General features: G+C 43.3%; 1 protein-coding gene across 3 annotated transcripts in view; it reads right to left on the reverse strand.

Moving 5' to 3' along the window:
* Nucleotides 1-24,047, reverse strand: part of fastkd2 (FAST kinase domains 2) — a 94,761-nt gene that overhangs the window by 36,699 nt on the left and 34,015 nt on the right. Inside the window, exons 8-12 of one of the 3 annotated variants that reach the window (XR_011592707.1) lie at nt 23,824-23,987; nt 22,336-22,557; nt 14,369-14,456; nt 8,794-8,908; nt 5,011-6,792 (exon numbers count right to left, since the gene is read on the reverse strand). Coding sequence is in view for 2 of the 3 variants with exons in the window: in XM_070876107.1 (XP_070732208.1) it covers nt 6,715-6,792; nt 8,794-8,908; nt 14,369-14,456; nt 22,336-22,557; nt 23,824-23,987 (667 nt within the window). In the remaining variant the exon portion in view is untranslated. Of the gene's footprint in view, nt 1-826; nt 6,793-8,793; nt 8,909-14,368; nt 14,457-22,335; nt 22,558-23,823; nt 23,988-24,047 lie in introns of those variants that run through there. The other 2 variants (XM_070876107.1, XM_070876109.1) reach the window with 2 other exon arrangements.

Consider the following 24,047-nt stretch of genomic DNA (forward strand, 5'->3'; position numbering starts at 1 on the left):
GAATTGGTAAGCATAGTCCCTGTTTGCCCTGGAGTCTAATCTAGCTAGTATTAAGTATTGGGAGATGGGAGGTATATTATTCACTGTAACCTCTTTGAATGTGTGATGTACTGTTCTTTATTTTAAGTGGTTATAAGTGTGACATTGTATTTTCTTGTCTTTAATAAAATCAAAGTTCTTTTGCACCAAGCCAGTTGTCTCTTGCACTTTATCACATCCCCCAAATAAATCCAGAGTCTAGAACCCAAGGGAGTGGGAGCGATTCAAACCGCTCAAGAAGGTCAGAGGTGAACCTGACCCCCGGGACCAGCCCGTACACAACTCACATCACTAAAAACAGATTATCTGGTCATTTATCTCATTGTTGTTTGTGGGACCTTGCTTTGTGCAATTTGGCTGTCGCATTTCCTACATTATAGCAGTGACTTCAAAAGTACTTAATTGGCTGAAAATTGCTTTGGAATGTCCTGAGCTCTTGAAAGGCGCTATAGAAATGCAACTTATTTTGTGCTTACAATGCAGCAGCTCACAATTGTTACAGGGTTGAACAGACCCTCTATGCCTGCCTAACAGTCCACAATGGTGACAGGTGATAACAATGTTGTTGCAGTGTCTATTAATACGCTTCTTAAACACAATGCTCAGTGCAGGTCACTCCAATGTCTGCTGCCTGTCCCAATCCCTTACTACATTCTACACACAGGTACAGAGGACAGGACAGTTGTAACTTCAGGATCTTGGTCTAAAATTATCTGCATTATTCAACCCTGAAAAGTCAGATCCCACAGATAAAATTGCCATGGTGCCACTTGCATTCTGCAGAGTATCAGTCTTCCATCTTTATTAAATATATATGTTCTTGTGATATTCTTATATTACAGGAAGCATCATTCACGCCATATAATTTTTGAATAATATAAAGATCAGAGCAGTCAATTATTTGTGCACTCCAATGTTTAATGGTTTAAATCCCTTAAACTGACTCCCATGGAAAAGCAGAGCAGTTCCTTCTAATAATAGTACTGAACTAAATCACATCTTCGCTTGTCTCCTGGAAGAGGGATATTGCTACTCCAAGGCTAAGCTGCAGGTGAGACACAGTTTTAGCTTTCCGCGTGGCACAAGAGTATTTCTTGTCAACATAGATTGCAGTCCAGTAAGGAATTGCTAAAGAATCCTCCTGATGTCAGACAATGACAGCCATCCTAAGCACAGAGTGCAGCAGCATCTACTTCATCTGAGTGTCTCAAGTCTCTCAAACTCAGCTTTGAATCAGTGGCTTCCTTTACCCGGTGGAGACTGCATATGTTCATAAGTTGACAGACAACACCAGATGGGAATGAATTACACATTACTCAATGCACTGTTAATTATAGAAATATTGAAAGAATGTGTTCACCTCTTTGATGCATTAAATATTTGGCGGTGCATAATGTACTCAAGGATACCATATTTCCACATATACAGTGTCAGCTGTGTATGCTTGATGCAATAATGAGGGGTTTATTTTAATAAAGGCCAGCATGACAAATCTTTCTTTGTTCGGTGACAAATACTGAACCCTTTGAGGATCGTAGGTCTTTTGAAAGTTAGATTTTATCTTACGTTCACAGAATGAGGTCTTGCCTAAACAAGCATTTAGCCAGCAGCTGCACAAAGTTGTGAAACTTTACAATGCTACTCATTAAAACTGTGCAAACAAAATTTACTTTCAACAGTGCAATCTGAAAAAAGACTATAATTTATATTGTTAGAGTGATATTGGACTAAATGGGTGTCAGCCATAGCTCAGTGGCAGCACTCTCACCTCTGAGTTAGAAGGTCATAGGTTCAAGTCCCACTCCAGAGATTTGAACACATAAAACAGGCTGACACTCCAGTGCAGTACTGAGGGAGCACTATACTGTCAGAGGTGTCGTCTTTCAGATGTGACATTAAACCGAAGCCCCATCTTCTCCCTCAGGTGGCAGTAAAAGATTCCATGGCACTATTTTGAAGAGCAGGGGAATTCTCCGTGTGTCCTGGCCAATATTTATCCCTCAACTAACATCACTTAAACAGACTATCTGGTCACTATCCCATTGCTGTTTGCAGGAGCTTGCTGTGTGCAATTTGGCTGCTGCATTTCCTACATTACAAGTGTGACTACACTTCAAAACGTACTTTATAAAGTGTTTTGGGATGTCCTGCAGCAGAAAACCATCCAAATAGTCATTATTTACTCTTGAATGGCTGTTCCACTTAGTAGTGTAAGGCCTTATGGATGCATGGTGTAAATGAAATCTGAATTCCTCAGAATTTATTTTAGGGGTGACTTTATAAAGATTGATAACATTTTCAGATCCTGTGCCGGTAACCGAGTGTCTGTGCATGCCAGAGATTTTAGTAAACAGGAGCTTCTCAATGACCTGCAGCTTCTGAAGTATAAATATGAAAAGACAAAAAAAGGCCAACTGGTCAACAGGCTGCCCCATGCTGACATGGTGGAAACTGCGCACCATCAACTCCCCACCTTCCAACAAAAAAAAAAATCACACAAGCTCCTGGGGGAAGACAGCAAAAAAAAAACCTTAGGTTAATTTGGAAAAAATCTGAGAAATTTCCCTTTGGCCTCCGGAGGTGATGAAGCAAGCCCCAGAAGATCGCAGTAACTAGTGTGAAGTCACTAATTGTAGTAAACCCACCTATCTTCTAGAACACGCGATGCCCTTCACTCGCAGTAATTTTTCCAGCTCCTTTTTGAAGACCTTCAGGAAATCTATACTGATTGCATCTGATGGTTACTTGTTCGAGATCAACCACTCTGAGAATTCACATTTCCTGGCATCTAACCTAACTTTGCTGATGCCCCCCCCCACCACCGAGACCTCCTGTGCTTATACAACTCTGATAACCCATTCGCTTGGATAGAACTTAATCCCTTGTTTATTTCCTCGCTGCCTACACTTTTCCAAAGTAAAAATCCCCAATTCCCTAAGCCTGCCTTGATAATTAAGAGCTCTTCAAGTAGATGTCAATTGAGCTTCCTTCCTCTAAATCTTTTCAGGACTTTGATATCCCCAACTATACAAGAGGACAAAGACTGGGCATAGAAGATTTGGTAGTGTTTGTCTTCCTTTTTAACATTTTAACCATAATAATGGGATATCTTCCTCCTTTCGAACAATGTTGAGGCAGTCTTGCATGGCTAGATTATTTTGGTGCCAATAAAAAGTCTCGCTTACTAAGCTCAGCTCAAAGAGCAGATTTTAAGTTAGACAGTTCGATACTATCCAGGAGGAAAGGAGAAATTCGGGTTCTCTCTAGGACTCATTTAGCTGATTAACATTCACTTTCAGAGCACAGTCAACGCCTTGATAATACCATGAGCAAGCAACCAAGTGAAAGTAGCCATCACCTTGAAGCATGATTCAATGCTCACCTCCCTTGCATGCATCAACTCAAAGTTCTGGCATTTCAATTCATAGCACAAGATACAGCTTACCCTGATCCCAGTAGGGAATATCTTGCTGGCTTGCCAGCAATTTTCTTGTTTGGAGAAATCAGTTCACTCCCATTACCTTGAAGATTATTCCATCTGAAAAAGCTCTGAAGCGAGATGGACCCCTGGCTAACATCTATAGAAGAATGACTTCTCAAATTGAAGTCTAAGTATATTCAAGTATGTTAATGAGATCAGGTTTAACCTCCCCCAATACTTAAGAGGTACATCCATGTCTTCTATTTGAGTAAAAGCCTTCTCATACAGACCAATACTATTAACTAACTGACATTTTTGCTAAGATGTGGGCAAACTGAATGCAATTTTCAAGCTGACTCACACTAATCAGACAGGGTTCATCTGTGAGTCATAGAATATGGTCTAAGGTAATTCATGTGGGTCTACCTCAGTGATCTCTCTCCTAGATTCTCAGGGGGAGGGGCGGGGGGGGCTTTTTTTTTTAAGTCCAGATTTATTTTGAGAGAGGAGTGTTGGCAACCATGGAATATGTAGAGACATTTGTCTGGTGAGTCTTCAAACTGTACTCTCGCCCTTGTCATTGATTTTCACTAGCAGAGATGGACCTCCTGTTTCTGAGCTGTTTCGAAGTACAGTAAAGTTTGTTAATACTGTGGCTTTTTGCCTTGGATATCGAACCACTGTCCACGTGCATTTGACTTGACCAAGATTTTGAAGAGATGTGTGTAGTGAGCCAAGTTCGCTCTATGCCAATTGGTGATCTTTTGCATGTCGTGAAACAGTAGTCCCTCCACCTCCAGTCATCCCATCGGCTTGTTGAGCTCGTCATGGGAGATGATGTTTGACTTCTCCTTAACCCCCAGCTCCAGGATCTCAGGTCGTCAGGTAATCGAGGACACTGGCGCCAATGCTATTTTCACCAAAGTAGTATTTTTTAATTTCTTGGTTGCAGTGTCCACCATGTATAGCGGGCAAATCGCGCTGACGCCAGTGTGCTGACTATAAGCAGTGGGGACTGTACCTGTATTGTGCTAATACCCCATAACCAGGAGGTCATGGAACATTACACAGAATTTATAGCACAAAAACAGGCCATTCAGCCCAACTGGTCTGTGTCAGTGTTTATGCTCCACACAAGCCTCCTCCCACCGTATCATAGAAGAGAATCATAGAATGGTTACAGCACGGAAAAATGCCATTCGGTCTGTCGAGCCCGTGCCGACTCTCAGCTAGACCCACTACCCTGCCCTTTCCCCGTACTTCATCTAACCTCATCAACACAACCTTCTATTCTTTTCTCCCTCCTATGATTATCTAGCTTCCCTATACATCTCTACTATTCATCTCAACTATTACCTGTGGTAGCAAGTTCCACATTCTAACCACTCACTGAATAAAGACATTTCTGCTCAATTCCTAACTGGATTTATTAGTGACTATCATATAACTATGACCCTAATTTTGAACTCCCCCATAAGTGGTAACATCTCCTCTACATCTACCCTATCAAACTGCTTTTAGAGAAAAGAGACCAGCCTGTTCAGTCTTACCTGATAGTTACAACCTCTCAGTTATGGTATTATCCTTGTAAATCTAAATTATTGCATTGTATCCATCTTCCATCCGTCTGTCGGAAGAACTGGCATTTCATAGATGAGTATTTACTTATGTTGCTTTGCTTAAAATGCTCCCAGTCAACATCCCAGAGTCTACTATTGTGGAACCTTCATCACCAGATATAGGTTTCAGCTGTCATGACAGATGCCTCATATGAGACATCATTTGTAATGGCATGTTGAGTATTAGGAGCATTACTACCATGTAGCTTATTTCATTACTGGGATGGGCCACTTAGGACTGCACTGGCTTCCTAATTGCATCATGGCCAAGAATGGAGCAGATACTCTTCAGTCATCCCCACCCTTTCATTTGCTACGTGTGATCTAGCACCACTGATCCCAGCACCTACACTATCTCATCCTGTTGGGATGCGATGTAGCAATCATGCAAGATGGCATAATGCCTAATCCCTGCCACATTCCATGTAGTCTTTCTCCTTATTTGTCTATTGCCTGGGGCAATCACCAGCTGCCTTCCTAGGTGGTGTCTCAGGTTATTTTGCCATTATTTGGCATTAGTTGCGTCCCTCATACTTCTTTCAAGAAGAATAGTTCAAGCTTTAGATTCTTTACAAATCCATTTTTTTCTCTCAAAAAATGTAATAGTGCCAGTTGGTAGGGCACACGCCTCCCAGTCAGAAGGTTCTGGGTTCAAGCCCCACTCAGAGACTTGAGGGCGTAATCTAAGCTGATGCGCTAGTACCGTGGAGCGCTACACCGTGGGCGATGCCGTCTTCAGATAAGACATTGAATTGAAGCCCCGTCTGCTCTCTAAGGTGGAAGTAAAAGATCCCATAGCACTATTTTGAAGAAGAACAGAGGAGTTCTCCTCGTGTTTTGGTCGATATTTATCCCTCAACCAACATCGTAAAATAGATTATCTGATCATTATCTCATTGCTAATTGTGGAATCTTGCTGTGCGCAAAGTGGCTGCCATGTTTTACATTACAACAGTGACTACACTTTCAAAAGTACTTAATTGGCTGTAAAGCGGTTTGGGGCATCCTGAAGTCGTGAAATATGCTACATAAATACAAGTCTTTCTTTCTTCTATTTGTTTGTAATGATTGGCTTTTTAAATATCTGCATTTGTTACTGTTTATTTATCAACAGTTCTTTTAAAAAGTTAGTTATATACCTGATCCACATTTTTCTTATAATCCTGCATCTCTCTCCTGAGCCCCAACAGTAGCAGTCTAATATTGAGCCAGCGGTGGAAGGGTGGAGCCTGTTAGTACCACTGCTGCCAAATAGAAAGTTACGTTGGGAAAAGAAAATTGAGCTCAAATTGTCGGCTGGAGGATATAATGTTTGAACACAGTTGCCAGGCCTAACCTCAGATTAATCGAGAGAGAATGCCTACAAACATACAAAACTGACGGACAGGAAAAAAACAGCTGGTCCATCAAGCCTGCCCCACTCATGTAGCAGGAGCATCATAATTAAAACAATAGCTGCATTCATCTGTTAAAAACTTCATTCTGAACTGGTGGTCAACTTAGGGACATCAATTATTGAAGGATGCAGCAGCACCAGAGACTTGCTGAAGCAGCTGACTGCTTCTGAGGCACCAAGAGCGATCAGTGCATTGTCCTGTGTCCTTGGCTTAAGCGGCGCTGATTCTCAAAGGCTACTCATTCTGTGAAGATTGCACCCTTCAGGAACTCCACTCTCTCATCTCCTGACAGCTTCCCAAACTCATGTTCTGAAATCTGGAATAAACAAAGAGAATATGGTGCAGGTAAATCAGAATTAAAATATCAAAGGAAGGCAATTGGAATCAAAACCCTCTCTCCCACAAAGAGCATCAGACAACATGTGATGCGTTCCATGGCCAATCAAGAAAGGTTCTCGGGCTTTGACAGAATACAGGTTTGCATCTTCAGTCCCAAATGTACTGAGTTCCCAATCTCCGCCAGGTGGTCAGGGAGTGGATGCAAATATATTTTAATATAAAACATCTTTTTAAGTTCCTCCTGGTGTCTCTGTGCATAGACATAATTGTGCAGATGCTCACTGTACAGCACTGCAAGCATGTGTGTCCCTCCCTTCTCTCACAAGTCTGAATAGTAGTATAGTATAGTATTAAGGCAGCCCCTCATTTCGAGGATGACCTACTTCCACACCAAAAATAGATGAGTTCACAGGTGTTTCAATGAGGGACCTGACAATCTAGGTCTCGAACTACAGACTAAAGGGTGGAAGATACCTGCGCATGGGTTCTTTTAACGCGGGGTGACCGTTGCACACCAGCCACTAGAATGGTACAGTAGTGTAGTGGTCATGTTACTGGACTAGTAATCCTGAGGACTGGACTAATAAAAATAAAAAAAGACTTGCATTTATACAGTGCCTTTCACCACCTCAGTATGTCCCAAAGTGATTTATAGTCAATGAAATACTGTTGAAGTGTAGTCACTGTTGTAATGTAGGAAACACGGAGCCAATTTGCACATAGCAAGCTCCCACAAACAGCAATGACCAGATAATCCATTTTTTAAAAAAGTGATGTTGGTTGAGGGATAAATATTGACCAGGACACCGGGGGAACTCCCCTGCTCGTCTTCAAAATAGTGGCATATTTTACATCTACCCAAGGGGACAGACGGGGCATCGGTTTAACGCCTCATTCAAAAGATGGCATTTCCGACAGTGCAGCACTCCCTCAGTTCTGCACTGGAGTGTCAGCCTAGGTACTGTGCTCAATTTGCTGAAATGTCAGTTTGAGAATTTGAATTAAGTTTTTTAAAAAATCTGGAAATAAAAAGCTGGTGTCAGTAAAAGTGAACATGAAGCTGTTTGATTGTAGTAAAAAACCTAACACATTCACTAGTGCACTTTAGAGAAGCCGATCTGGCATATTCACGACTCCAGTCCCACATTTAACGTGGTTGACTCTTAACTGCCCCCCTGAAGTGGCTTAGCAAGTCACTCAGTTGAATCTAAGGCGGCGGCCCGCCACCACTTTCTCAGGGCAACTAGGGAAGGGCAATAAATGCCAGCCTTGCTAGTATTGCCCACATTGAGAATCAATTAAAAAAAACTTGAAATCATGGCCCAATTGGCAAAAAAAAGACTCCTTGAACAGCAGAGCCATTAAACTAAAGGGGAGGTCCCCTGTTGGACACCAACCCTTAGTGTCCACTTAAACCAGATGGTTACAAGGGAGTACAACCTAGAGCTAGGCTGTTCATTTCTGATGTCACACAAATGGTAGTGGAAATCTGGAACTCTCTTCCCCTAAAAAAGCTCTTGCGACTAGGTTAATTGAAATTTTCAATACTGAGATGGATAGATTTTTGTTGGGTAAGAGTATTAAGGGGTACCGAACCAAGGTGAATATATGGAGTTAAGATACAGATCAGCCATGATCTAATTGAATGGCAGATCAGGCTCAAGGGGCTGAATGGCCTACTGCAGTTACTATGACTGAGTGGCCCTGCAAATGAAGTAAAATTGGAAAAAGATTACAAGGGAGAACTCTTAATTACCCATCAGAGATGCTATATTGTTTGCAGATATCTTTCCACTAAATAAGGCAATAACCCAAAGCATATCCAGAAAAAACAGTACAATTATGGAAATTTTATTCACTTGCAGAGTTATTACAATGAGTGTCAGAAAATAGAATTTTTAGCAATTATTTTGTGCAATTCCATCTTTCTACTGGATTAGAAAGACGCCAAACTAAAGATGCCATCATAAATACTCACCAATACCACATAATACCCTTGAGCCTCGAGATGCCGAATCTTGACTGCCAACCTGTCCTTGGGATGCATTGTGCCAAGACAAAAGGCAGATACTGGAGCACAAAGCACAGCCACTCTACAAGGTAAAAATGATGGTTATTACCGGGGAGAACATTTCATCGCATGGTGTGCAACAAGAAAATGAAAGATTGATGCCATTACAACAGGACTTTGTTTGAAAACAACTATTTTTTGCTTTTGCAGTTTTAAAACAAATGCGCTACTAAATTTTTCCTGCTTCTTTCAAAGGTTCTCCCAGACACTCATACTTCCCCACCTTCAAACTGAGATTGTCGAATCATTTGGGTCACAGACTTCTCCACAACTGTAATCTACGTCATTCCAGTTTCCAGCTTTAAGTGCGATGTGGGGTTAAGTATCATATTTGGTTCCTGAGCAACGCGAGATCTTTCTTTTTTTGTGTAATAGCCCAAGAGTGGTAAACAGAGAGTAGGAATAAACAGGACATTTTCGGGTTGGCAGGCTGTATCTAGCGGGGTACCACAAGGATCAGTACTTAGGCATCAGCCATTTACAATATATATTAATGACTTAGATGAAGGGACTGAGTGTAACGTATTCCAAGTTTGCTGATGATACAAAGTTAGGTGGGAAAGTAAGCTGTGAGGAGGATGCAAAGAGGCTGCAGAGAGATATAGACAGGTTGACTGAGTGGGCAAGAACATGACAAGTGGAATACAATGGGGAGAAGTGTGAAGTTATCCACTTTGGTAGGAAAAGAAAAAAAGCAAAATATTTTTTTGAATTGTAAATATTGCATTCAGAGGGACCTGGGTGTCCTTTTGCATGAATCACAGAAAGTTAACATGCAGGTACAGCAAGCAGTTAGGAAAACAAATGGTGTGTTAGCTTTTGTTACAAAGGGATTACAGTATAAGAGTAAAGGGGTCCGAAATTCACCATCCCCAAAGGGACGGCTACTGCAGAGTTTGGGTGGGCGACCGATAAAATCGATCGCCCGCTGCTATCGGATGATTTTCTTTCACCGAGGAGGGGTGCGGATTTGAGCGGTGTGCACTTCCGCTGGAAACGGCGTGGTGAAGCCACTGTAAAGGAGACTTTCCAGCGGAGAGCTCTTCAGCGTGCAGGCCGCTGAAAAGCGGCAAGGACCAGGATTTTCAGCTGGAAAAGAGAAAGCCTTTTCCCAGCAGTGCCCCCGCGAGGTATTCGAGTCGGTGCTCGAACGGGACAGGTCTGGAGTGTTGCCGTGATCGGGGCCCTTTGGTAGGGAAATAGTTTTATCAATTTTAGTATTTTTATTTAAGATTACAGCATCCACTGTATTTATCTTTCAATAGTTTTATTAATTATTAGTGATTTTATTTAAGATTACAGTATCTGTGTTTATTTTTTTTAATAGTTTTATTAATTATTTTGGCTCCATTCAACCTGCTGAGTGCTGCTCAGAGGTTTGCACATACTTTTGTACAACTTTCAGGTCCGACTCTTAGAGGAGTCCTGTGGGCTGCAGCGACCTGCTTGGCAGTGCTCACCCTGAGGATGGGAGGAGTGTTGGGAGGGCGACATCTGGTACATCTGGAGAGAAGCAGGGCAGCACGCAGGAGAAGGCGTCGCCGTCAGCACCAGGCAAGTGAGGCACATTTGTTCATTCTGCACCAGACCAGTGTGCCCGCTGTCTTCACCGGCCCGAATCAGGATTGTGCTTGGCTGCTTGGGGACAAGGGATATTCCCTGTACTCTTGGCTGTTCACTCCACTGCGGAACCCCAGGACAGCGCCAGGGCATGCATACAATGATGCTCACTGTGCCACCAGGTGTATCATCGAGCAGAAATAGGCATCCTTAAGCAAAGGTTATGGTGCCTGGACCACTGTGGTGGCACCTTGCAGTACTCTCCTCAATGGGTCTCCATCATCGTCGTGGTCTGCTGCAGAACCTGGCCATCATGAGGGGACAGCCGCTGGAGGTCAACTGAGGAGGAGGTGCAGGAGGAGGCGCAGGAGGAGGAGGCGTAGGAGGAGGAGGAAGAGGAGGCGCTGCAGGAGGAGGAGGATCCCCATCGCCCCAGAGCTAGGGGGTGTCAACCCATTGCCACCCTGGAAGGGCCGGGTGCAGACTGGCCAGCACCCTCCTGGGAGGGTGGGTCCTCACATATATGGAAGTGCCTGACACCTCCCCTGCAATCTCCCTCCATGCATTATGTACTGCCTGTCTGCCAGGTCTCCCCAAGTCAGGAAACAGTATTCTTCTTCTGTCTCCACACCATCCATCAATGTCTCCAGCTCCATATCAATGAACCTGTTGGCTCTCCTTGCACCTCTTACACCAGCCATCCTTCCAACCTCCTTGCCCCCTCAGGGGCTTGCTGCAAACCCTGGCCTTTTTGCTGGCTCATTAGAAACCCTTACATGTTGAATTTCTCAGTGGTGATAACGCTCAAATTAAGACAGCCACACCGCTGAAAAATCCACTTTGGAAGGGTTCATTAGCGCTGGAACCCATTTGTTCACTTTTGAATATGGGGTGGCCCAGCCACAAAATCTTTTTGCCGCTAATGGCCACAAAAGGGTGGGGGGAGCACCAGCTTTCCAGCGGTACTGAATTTCGGGGCCAAGAAGTCTTACTACAATTATACAGGGTATTGGTGGACCACACCTGGAGTACTGTGTACAGTTCTGGTCTCCTTACGCAAGGAAAGACAAACTTGCCTTAGAGGTAGCGCAACGAAAGTTCACTAGACTGGTTCCTGGGATGGGGAGATTGCCCTATGAGGAAAGATTGAGTAGACTAGGCCTATATTCTCTAGGGTTTAGAAGACTGAGAGATGATCTCATTGAAACATATAAAATACTTAAGGGGCTTGACAGGGTTAATGTTGAGAAAATGTTTCTCCTGGCTGGGGAATCGAGAACACAGGGTCACAGTCTCAGAATAAGGGGTCGGCCATTTAGGACTGAGATGAGGAGAAATGTCTTCACTCAAAGGGTTGTGAATCTTTGGAATTCTTTACCCCAGAGAGCTGTGGATGCTCAGTCATTGAGTATATTCGAGGCATAGGTCGACAGATTTTTGAAAACTACAGGAATTAAGGGATTTGGGGAGGTGGATTTGAGGTGGAAGATCAGCCAAAATCTTGCTGAATGGCGGAAAAGGCTCAAAGGGCCAAATGGCCGACTCCTGTTCCTATTTCTTATGCTCTTATGACTCTGCGAAGGTCCACGATACACACTGCCTTAATCTCTTGGCTTCAAGGTAGCTTGGGTTGAAAGTAGTGAAAAAAATAAAATATATCTAAAGGCTGCCTCAAGAGATCCCCTGAGCAGGTTGGAGAAGAAACTTTCCCTTACTGGCCCTGGGATATTTGCCTCTCCCAGGATATTACATGGCTGAGGGGGAGTAGGAAGTGACGAGTCATGATGCTTCAGCCATCATGAGAGTAGGGCAGGCTTGATGATCCTTTTCACATGTTTGTAACAGTTTTATGAAAAAACAGGGCACATACCACCAGTTACCAATTTATTTGGAAAGAACATAAGAACATAAGAATTAGGAACAGGAGTAGGCCATCTAGCCCCTCGAGCCTGCTCCGCCATTCAACAAGATCATGGCTGATCTGGCCGTGGACTCAGCTCCACTTACCCGCCCGCTCCCCATAACCCTTAATTCCCTTATTGGTTAAAAATCTATCTATCTGTGATTTGAATACATTCAATGAGCTAGCCCCAACTGCTTCCTTGGGCAGAGAATTCCACAGATTCACAACCCTCTGAGAGAAGAAATTCCTCTCAACTCGGTTTTAAATTGGCTCCCCCGTATTTTGAGCCTGTACCCCCTAGTTCTAGTCTCCCCGACCAGTGGAAACAACCTCTCTGCCTCTATCTTGTCTATCCCTTTCATTATTTTAAATGTTTCTATAAGATCACCCCTCATCCTTCTGAACTCCAACGAGTAAAGACCCAGTCTACTCAATCTATCATCATAAGGTAACCCCCTCATCTCCGGAATCAGCCTAGTGAATCGTCTCTGTACCGCCTCCAAGGCTAGTATATCCTTCCTTAAATAAGGTGACCAAAACTGCATGCAGTACTCCAGGTGCGGCCTCACCAATACCCTGTACAGTTGCAGCAGGGCCTCCCTGCTTTTGTACTCCATCCCTCTCGCAATGAAGGCCAACATTACATTCGCCTTCCTGATTATCTGCTGCACCTGCAAACTAACTTTTTGGGATTCATGCACAAGGACCCCCAGGTCCCTCTGCATCGCAGCATGTTGTAATTTCTCCCCATTCAAATAATATTCCCTTTTACTGTTTTTTTCCCCCAAGGTGGATGACCTCACATTTTCCGACATTGTATTCCATCTGCCAAACCTTAGCCCGTTCGCTTAACCTATCTAAATCTCTTTGCAACCTCTCTGTGTCCTCTACACAACCCGCTTTCCCACTAATCTTTGTGTCATCTGAAAATTTTGTTATGCTACACTCTGTCCCCTCTTCCAGGTCATCTATGTATATTGTAAACAGTTGTGGTCCCAGCACCGATCCCTGTGGCACACCACTAACCACCGATTTCCAACCCAAAAAGGACCCATTTATCCCGACTCTCTGCTTTCTGTTAGCCAGCCAATTCTCGATCCATGCTAATACATTTCCTCTGACTCCACGCACCTTTATCTTCTGCAGTAACCTTTTGTGTGGCACCTTATCGAATGCCTTTTGGAAATCTAAATACACCACATCAATCGGTACACCTCTATCCACCATGCTCGTTATATCCTCAAAGAATTCCAGCAAATTAGTTAAACATGATTTCCCCTTCATGAATCCATGTTGCGTCTGCTTGGTTGCACTATTCCTATCTAGATGTCCCGCTATTTCTTCCTTAATGATAGCTTCAAGCATTTTCCCCACTACAGATGTTAAACTAACCGGCCTATAGTTACCTGCCTTTTGTCTACCCCCTTTTTTAAACAGAGGCGTTACATTAGCTGCTTTCCAATCTGCTGGTACCTCCCCAGAGTCCAGAGAATTTTGGTAGTTTATAACGAATGCATCTGCTATAACTTCCGCCATCTCTTTTAATACCCTAAGATACATTTCATCAGGACCAGGGGACTTGTCTACTTTGAGTCCCATTAGCCTGTCCAGCACTACCTCCCTAGTGATAGTGATTGTATCAAGGTCCTCCCTTCCCACATTCCCATGACCAGCAATTTTTGGCATTAAAAAGTAAAAAGAAAAAAGGTGAAAAGTGTTATGTTCACCACTCTTGCAGGTAGTGTCTGGAAAGGTGACAATTACATAGATAATCTACTAAAAAAGCAACAGTTTAATGGATTACACGTTTAACTGAATTTCAAAGGAATTGTCTAGAAAATTTTAATTACAGGCATATATAATAACAATTGTGTAGCAACTGATGTATAATAGACCTCATGAAGAAATTTGTATAAATCCTATAGAAAAGCTTATAAATCCTAACTGCATAACACCAGACAGCAAATTCTGTAACACAAGCTGGATTAATTAAGAGATTTGCAAGATATTAATCCTTACCTCTGTATGTTAGTATCACGGCTAAATTTATCAAACTGAGGCAAGGGGATTACATTCTTTCTCTCCTGGTCCAAAGCAATTTCAAAATCTTGAAGGAAGCACAGAAAATAGAGATTGCCTTGATGTAAAGCAGTTAAGAGTTTCCGTGCATCTCGTGTATTTAAAAAAAATCATCAATACTGCTTACATTTCTATTTTTGGTACATTAATGTCTATTGATATGACTGAGATTTGATTCTTCCAGTGATGTGTTGCTGGTTGTAAAACATGATATGACTCCATGTCCTCTCCATTACCAAGAAATGACTACTTCCACCTCCGTAATATCGCTCGTCTCTGCTCCTGCCTCAGCCCATCTGCTGCTGATGCCCTTAGCCATGCTTCTGTTACGTCCAGAATCGACTATTCCAATGTTCTCCAGGCCAGCCTCCCATCTTCCACCCTCCGTAAACTTAAGCTCATCCAAAACTCGACTGCCCGTATCCTAACTCGCCCCAAATCTCATTCATCCATCACCTCTGTATTTGCTGACCCACATCAGATTGCAGTCCAGTAATACCTTGAATTTAAAATTTTCATCCTTGGGTTCAAATCTCTCCATGACCTCATCCCTTCCTAGCTCTGCAACCTCCTACAGCCCTCTGAGAACTCAGTTCCTCCAATTCTGGCCTCTTGCGCATCCACGACTTCCTTCACCCCACCATCGGTGGCCATGCCTTCAGCTGAGTAGGGCCTAATCTCTCAAATCCCCTCTCTAAACATCTCTGCCTCTCTACACCTATATCCTCCTTTAGGACGCTGCTTAAAACCTATGTCAACCAGGCTTTTGGTCACCTGTCCTAATCTCTCCTGATGTGGCTCGGTGTCAAATTTTCTCTGATAACGCTCCTGTGAAGCGCTTGGGACATTTTACTAATTTAAAGGCGCTATATATTAGCACGGATAGAGGATTGGCTAACAAACAGAAAACAGAGAGTCGGGATAAATGGTTCATTCTCGGGTTGGCAATCAGTAACTAGTGGAGTGCCACAGGGATCAGTGCTGGGACCTCAACTATTTACAATCTATATTAACGACTTGGAAGAAGGGACCTAGTGTAACATAGCCAAGTTTGCTGCTGATACAAAGATGGGAGGAAAAGCAACATGTGAGGAGGACACAAAAAATCTTCAAAAGGAGATAGACAAAAGGAGTGCAGCAGCAAAGAGTGGCATTCGTGAGTTTGGTAAAGTGGGTGAGTTTTAAGGGTTATTCTCTTTAAACCATTTGGAGGCTGGAGTAAATTGTTAGTGGCAATTGCCAGTAGCTTCTAAGTAAGTAGCAGTTTAATTTAAAGGGGAAAAGTTAAATAGTTGGGAATCTTTCAGTTTTAGGCAGAGAAAAACAAGGTAACTCTCCAGTAGGAGGCAATTAGCAGCTAGTTAAAACTAGTTCTGTAAACAACTGACCAGTAGTGAGTCATCTGACCTAGATACAGTTTAAAAAGAGGCAACTCATGCAGAGCAAGGTGTGCAGCAGCAAAGAGTGGCATTCGTGAGTTTGGTAAGTGGGTGAGTTCGGGCAAGTAGGGGTGGCAGGTGCTGTTTTGTCTTGTTTTTCCTACCAGTGCTGACACTAGTGCAGCTGATAAGGAGTGTGAGGGTAGGAGACGGAGGACAAGAGACCAGCCCAACCAGCTGCAGACAAAGATAGAGGGGTGCGAAATCGAGAGGTGACATTACAGCCAAGCTGGTAAGTGGTTGGCTGTTCGACTGGTAAGTATAACTCTCTTTTAGACTGACTTTTAGATTGGTTTAATTAGCAGCGAACTACTAAGTAGCTGTTGGTGTTTAAGTACATTTTAGTAAGTAAATTAATTTAAGGGTTAAGTCATGGCAGGAGAGCTTGGACCCATGTCATGCTCCTCCTGTGCTATGTGGGAAATCAGGGATACTTCCAGTGTCCCTGACTACTATGTGTGCGGGAAGTGTGTCCAGCTGCAGCTCCTGACAGACCATGACGGCACTGGAGCTGCGGATGGACTCACTCTGGAGCATGCGCGATGCTGAGAATGTTGTGGATAGCACATTTAGTGAGTTGGTCACACTGCAGGCAAGCGTTAGGACAGATAATGAATGGGTGACCAAGAGACAAGCCAAGAGCAGGAAGGTAGTGCAGGAGTCCCCTGCGGTCATCTCCCTCCAAAATAGATATACCGTTTTGGATACTGTTGGTGGAGATGACGTACCAGGGGAAAGCACCAGCAGCCAAGTTCATGGCACCATGGGTGGCTCTGCTGCACAGAAGGGCGGGAAAAAGAGTGGGAGAGCTACAGTGATAGGGGACTCTATTGTAAGGGAAACAGATAGGAGTTTCTGCGGCCCCAACCGAGACTCTAAGATGGTATGTTGCCTCCCTGGTGCAAGGGTCAAGGATGTCTCGGAGCAGCTGCAGAACATTCTGGAGAGGGAGGGTGAACAGCCAGTTGTCGTGGTACATGTAGGTACTAACGATATAGGTAAGAAGCAGGAAGAGGTCCTACAAGCTGAATTTAAAAAGTAGGACCTCAAAGGTAGTAATCTCTGGATTGCTACCAGTACCACGTGCTAATCAGAGTAGAGGGAGCAGGATAGTTAGAATAAATACGTGGCTTGAGCAGTGGTGCAAGAGGGAGGGATTCAAATTCCTGGGATATTGGAACCAGTTCTGGGGGAAGTGGGACCTGTACAAAAGGGACGGTCTGCACTTGGGCAGGACTGGAACTGATGTCCTAGGGGTAACATTTGCTAATGCAGTTCGGGAGTGTTTAAACTAATATGGCAGGGGGATGGGAACCTATGCAGCGAGACAGGGCGAAATAATATGGAGTCAGAAACAGATGGTAGAAAGGTAAAAAGCAATAATGGAAGGCCGAGTAAACAAAGGCAAGAAACAAAAAGGGCTACACTACATCATAATTCTAAAAGGACAAAGGGTGTTAAAAAAACAAGCCTGAAGGCTTTGTGTCTCAATGCAAGGAGTATCCGTAATAAGGTGGATGAATTAACTGTGCAAATAGATGTCAACAGATATGATGTGATTGGGATTACAGAGACGTGGCTCCAGGATGATTAGGGCTGGGAATTCAACATCCAAGAGTATTCAACATTCAGGAAGGATAGAATAAAAGGAAAAGGAGGTGGGGTAGCATTGCTGGTTAAAGAGGAGATTAATTCACTAGTTAGGAAGGACATTAGCTTTGATGATGTGGAATCGATATGGGCAGAGCTGCAGAATACCAAAGGGCAAAATACGTTAGTGGGAGTTGTGTACAAACCTCCAAACAGTAGTAGTGATGTTGGGGAGGGCATCAAATAGGAAATTAGGGGTGCATGCAATAAAGGTGCAGCAGTTATCATGGGTGACTTTAATATGCATATAGATTGGGCTAACCAAACTGGAAGCAATACGGTGGAGGAGGATTTCTTGGAGTGCATAAGGGATGGTTTTCTAGACCAATATGTCGAGGAACCAACTAGGGGGGAGGCCATCTTAGACTGGGTGTTGTGTAATGAGAGAGGATTAATCAGCAATCTCGTTGTGCAAGGCCCCTTGGGGAAGAGTGACCATAATATGGTGGAATTCTACATTAGGATGGAGAATGAAACAGTTAATTCAGAGACCATGGTCCAGAACTTAAAGAAGGGTAACTTTGAAGGTATGAGGCGTGAATTGGCTAGGATAGATTGGCGAATGATACTTAAGGGGTTGACTGTGGATGGGCAATGGCAGACATTTAGAGACTGCATGGATGAACTACAACAATTGTACATCCCTGTCTGGCGTAAAAATAAAAAAGGGAAGGTGGCTCAACCGTGGCTATCAAGGGAAATCAGGGATAGTATTAAAGCCAAGGAAGTGGCATACAAATTGGCCAGAAATATCAGCGAACCCAGAGACTGGGAGAAATTTAGAACTCAGCAGAGGAGGACAAAGGGTTTGATTAGGGCAGGGAAAATAGAGTACGAGAGGAAGCTTGCAGGGAACATTAAGACGGACTACAAAAGCTTCTATAGATATGTAAAGAGAAAAAGGTTAGTAAAGACAAACGTAGGTCCCCTGCAGTCAGAATCAGGGGAAGTCATAACGGGGAAAAAAGAAATGGCAGACCAATTGAACAAGTACTTTGGTTCGGTATTCACTAAGGAGGATGCAAACAACCTTCCGGATATAAAAGGGGTCAGAGGGTCTAGTAAGAAGGAGGAACTGAGGGAAATCCTTATTAGTCGTGAAATTGTGTTGGGGAAATTGATGGGATTGAAGGCCGATAAATCCCCAGGGCCTGATGGTCTGCATCCCAGAGTACTTAAGGAGGTGGCCTTGGAAATAGCGGATGCATTAACAGTCATTTTCCAACATTTCATAGACTCTGGATCAGTTCCTATGGAGTGGAGGGTAGCTAATGTAACCCCACTTTTTAAAAAAGGAGGGAGAGAGAAAACAGGGAATTATAGACCGGTCAGCCTGACATCGATAGTGGTTAAAATGATGGAATCAATTATTAAGGATGTCATAGCAGCGCATTTGGAAAGAGGTGACATGATAGGTTCAAGTCAGCATGGATTTGTGAAAGGGAAATCATGCTTGACAAATCTTCTGGAATTTTTTGAGGATGTTTCCAGTAGAGTGGACAAGGGAGAACCAGTTGATATGGTGTATTTGGACTTTCAGAAAGCTTTCGACAAGGTCCCACACAAGAGATTAATGTGAAAAGTTAAAGCACATGGGATTGGGGGTAGTGTGCTGACGTGGATTGAGAACTGGTTGGCAGACAGGAAGCAAAGAGTAGGAGTAAATGGGTACTTTTCAGAATGGCAGGCAGTGACTAGTGGGGTACCGCAAGGTTCTGTGCTGGGGCCCCAGCTGTTTACATTGTACATTAATGATTTAGACAAGGGGATTAAATGTAGTATCTCCAAATTTGCGGATGACACTAAGTTGGGTGGCAGTGTGAGCTGCAAGGAGGATGCTATGAGGCTGCAGAGCGATTTGGATAGGTTAGGTGAGTGGGCAAATGCATGGCAGATGAAGTATAATGTGGATAAATGTGAGGTTATCCACTTTGGTGGTAAAAACAGAGAGACAGACTATTATCTGAATGGTGACAGATTAGGAAAAGGGGAGGTGCAACGAGACCTGGGTGTCATGGTACATCAGTCATTGAAGGTTGGCATGCAGGTACAGCAGGCGGTTAAGAAAGCAAATGGAATGTTGGCCTTCATAGAGAGGGGAATTGAGTACAGGGGCAGGGAGGTGTTACTACAGTTGTACAGGGCCTTGGTGAGACCACACCTGGAGTATTGTGGTCAGTTTTGGTCTCTTAACTTGAGGAAGGACATTCTTGCTATTGAGGGAGTGCAGCAAAGGTTCACCAGACTGATTCCCGGGATGGCGGGACTGACATATCAAGAAAGACTGGATCAACTGGGCTTGTATTCACTGGAGTTCAGAAGAATGAGAGGGGATCTCATAGAAACGTTTAAAATTCTGACGGGTTTAGACAGGTTAGATGCAGGAAGAATGTTCCCAATGTTGGGGAAGTCCAGAACCAGGGGTCACAGTCTAAGGATAAGGGGTAAGCCATTTAGGACCGAGATGAGGAGAAACTTCTTCACCCAGAGAGTGGTGAACCTGTGGAATTCTCTACCACAGAAAGTTGTTGAGGCCAATTCACTAAATATATTCAAAAAGGAGTTAGATGTAGTCCTTACTACTAGGGGGATCAAGGGGTATGGCAAAAAAGCAGGAATGGGGTACTGAAGTTGCATGTTCAGTCATGAACTCATGGAATGGCGGTGCAGGCTCAAAGGGCCGAATGGCCTACTCCTGCACCTATTTTCTATGTTTCTATTTCAGGCTAAATGAGTGGGCAAAACTTTGGCAGATGGAGTATAATGTTGGAAAGTGTGTGGTCATGCACTTTAGCAGAAAAAAATCAAAGAGCAAGTTATTATTTCAATAGAGAAAGATTGCACAGTGGGACCTGAGGGTACTTGTGCATGAAACACAAAAGCATAGTATGCAGGTATAGCAAGTGATCAGGAAGGCCAATGGAACCTTAGTCTTTGTTGCAAAGGGGATAGAGTATAAAAGCAGGGAAGTCTTGCTATAGCTATACAGGGTATTGGTGAGGCCACACCTGGAATACTGTGTGCAGTTTTGGTTTCCATATTTACGAAAGGATATACTTGCTTTGGAGGCAGTTCAGAGAAGGTTCACTAAGTTGATTCCAGGATGAGGGAGTTGACTTATGAGGAAAGGTTGAGTAGTTTGGGCCTCTACTCATTGGATTCAGAAGAATGAGAGATTATCTTATCAAAACATATAAGATTATGAGGGGGCTGACAAGGTGGATGCAGAGAGGATGTTTCCACTGATGGGGACTACTAGAACTAGAGGGCATGATCTTAGAATAAGGGGCCGCCTATTTAAAACTGAGATGAGGAGAAATTTCTTCTCTCAGAGGATTGTAAATCTGTGGAATTCGCTGCCTCAGAGAGCTGTGGAAGCTGGGACATTGAATAAATTTAAGACAGAAATAGACAGTTTCTTAAATGATAAGGGGATAAGGGGTGATGGGGAGCGGGCAGGAAAGTGGAGCTGAGTCCATGATCAGATCAGCCATGATCTTATTGAATGGCGGTGCGGGCTCGAGGGGCCGTATGGCCTACTCCTGCTCCTATTTCTTATATAAATGCAAGTTGTTGTACTGTTGAAAGGCAATGAGAGGGCAACGGTGGGGGTAAAGCAGTGTAGATGGGGTGTGCTAAAGAGCAATAATGATTCCAATGCAGAGGCAAATCAATCAGAATCAAGGTCATCACAACAGAAACAATTTAATTTATGTTGACTGAAAATTATATAACCTGGAGACATGAAGCACAATGGGCCTGGCAAAAACTTCCATATGTGGACATTTCTGCTCCTGGACCAGTCCCCTGTTCTCTTAAGCTACTTGTGTTTACTACAGTTACAGTACAGCACATGTATTTCTAAACCTGATCATACAACAGTATTGTGGTGGCTCTGGCGCTGGTCTCCCTGTGCACCCTTGTCTGAGTCCTGGTCTCCGCACAGATCAGGGCAGCACGAGATCAGAAGCCATTCAGTAAGTGCTATATCACTATCTGAAAAAATATAGGGCTATGAGTAGAGAGTAGAACAGTGGGATTAGTTTTGAATTGCTCTAGCAAAGAGCCGGCACCAATAGGATGGGCTGTATAACCTCATTCTGTGCTGTAAATCACTGCACTTCTATATCAAAGACAGTTGAAGAAATTCTCACTCCCAATGCCAAAGAGCACAGCAAACATCAAGAAACTGTGCAGAAGTCAGCCCAAATCTTGTCACTGCACTGCCTCAGAATACTTGTCTTCAGTGTTGTATGATTCTAGTGTGTGCCTGAACCGAGTCTTTGAAGAGCGATCCAATTAGTCCCTTTCCATCTGTTCTTTCCCCATAGCTCTGCAAATTTTTCCTTTTCAAGTATATATCCAATTCCCTTTTGAAAGTTATTGAATCTGCTTCCACCACCCTTTCAGGCAGCGTATTCCAGATCATAACAATTCACTGCATAAAAAAGATTCTCATCTTCCCTCTGGTTCTTCTGCCAATGTCCTTAAATCTGCATCCCCTGGTTACCAACCGTCCTGCCAGTGAAACAGTTTCTCATTATCTACTCTATCAAAACCCTTTATAATTTTGAACAGCTCTATTAAATCTCCCAAAAATCTTCTCTGCTCTAAGGAGAACAATCCCAGTTTCTGCTTGTCTCTCCACATAACTGAAGTCTCCTGTCCCTGGTATCATTCTGATAAATCTCCTCTGTTCCCTCTCCAAGGCCTTGGCAGCCTATTAGCAAAACATACTGAACCCCCTCTAGTCTTTTGGATCCACAGAAAAAAAAACATTCTCAACAAGTAACTTGTCATTTTAAAAAGATTAAATACCTATAAAATGAACATTTTTCAACACCAACCCCTGGTGATACAGGCTGCTGTCACCCAAGATGGCATCCATCACCTTCTGTACATCCACGTTCACCGAAATACTGGGCAGTAAGGAATGGGCAACACTGGCATGCGTTGGCCTGGCAAAGGAAGGATTTTCTAACTCCAGGCAAAGGTTGATGTACTGAAGCATCTGCTCATTCGACTCCTGGTAAGGATTGGCTAGAAAGGGTTAAAGGGTAAAATCAGAGAGGATTTAAAAACAACGATGAATATCTTTTGTTGCAGTTTACTTGGACCTCAAGAGAAATGATCCAGCTGACCATTTCAGCAGGTCCAAACCAAGATCCTCTACTAGGTAGTTTTTCTGCTGGATGTGCTAGGTTGCATTAAGTAGGGAATTGGTTAGGAAGTAGGAGACAGAAGAGATATGATGGGAATGTACTCAAATTGGTAGGTTGTGACAAGTCGTATCCCAGGGATCTGTACTGGGGCCGTAGCTTTTCACTATGTTTATAAATGACATAGATGAAGGAATAAAGAGGTGCATATCGAAGTTTGCTGATGACACCAAGTTAGGCACAGTAAATTGTGCAGATGGAAGCAGTAAGTTACAAAGGGACATTGACAGAATAAGTGAGTGCGCAAAACTATGGCAGATGGAGTTCAATGTGGAGAAGTGTAGGGTCATCCACTTTGGACTCAAGAAAGATGGATGAGAGTATTTTCTAAATGGTAGAAGCTAGGAACTGTGAAGGAACAGAGAGATTTAGGTTCCATGTACAGAAATCACAAAGCTAGTGGACAGGTACAAAAACATAATTAAAAGGGCTAATGGAATGTTTGCCTTTATTACAAAGGGGAGGAAGTTATGAAACAGTTATATAAAGCTCTGGTTAGATCCCATTTAGAGTACTCCATTCAGTTTCAGATATCACATCTCAGGAAGGAAACATTCGCCTTGGAGGGGGTGCAGTGCAGATTCATCAGAATTATATTTAGAGGGTTAAATTATGAGGATAGGCTTGTATTCCCTCGAGTATAGAAGATAAAGGGGTGATCTAATTGAGGTGTTTAAGATGATTAAAGGATTTGATAGAGTAGATAGAGAGAAACTATTTCCCCGGCTGGGAGAGTTCAGAACAAGGGGACATGAGCATAAAATTAGAGCTAAGCCATTCAGGGGTGATGTCAGGAAGCACTTTTTCACACAAAGGATAGTGCAAATCTGGAACTCTCTCCCCAAAAAAGCTGTTGGAGGCTGGGGGGTCAATTGAAAATTTCAAAACGGAGATTGTTAGCTTTTTGTTGGATAAAGGTATTAAGGGATAGGGAACCAAGACGTATAGAAGGAGTTACGGTACAGATCTACCACAATTTAATACAAAGGTGACAGGCTAGAGGGGCTGAATGGCCTACTCTTGCTCCTATGTTGTTAAGGCACAGTTCAAATGGATAGGAAAGAGTAAAGTGATGCTAGTCACTTACCTGAAGAATGGAGTTCGCTCAGGATCTCACCCTGAAAGAGTTGGCTCAGAGCAGCCTGGGGAAGGTGACCCATCAGACACAAATAGTAAACTCCACGGAGCAGCTCCAGTGAAGAACATTTTGACAAATATGACTGAAACACGCGACTTAAAGTCTGTAGAAATCTGGGGGGAAAAAAACGACACAAATAAAAACAACAAAACTTAAATTTGTCTTCCAAAATC

Source organism: Pristiophorus japonicus, chromosome 3 (genome assembly GCF_044704955.1).
Source record: "Pristiophorus japonicus isolate sPriJap1 chromosome 3, sPriJap1.hap1, whole genome shotgun sequence".
NCBI classification, from domain to species: domain Eukaryota; kingdom Metazoa; phylum Chordata; class Chondrichthyes; family Pristiophoridae; genus Pristiophorus; species Pristiophorus japonicus.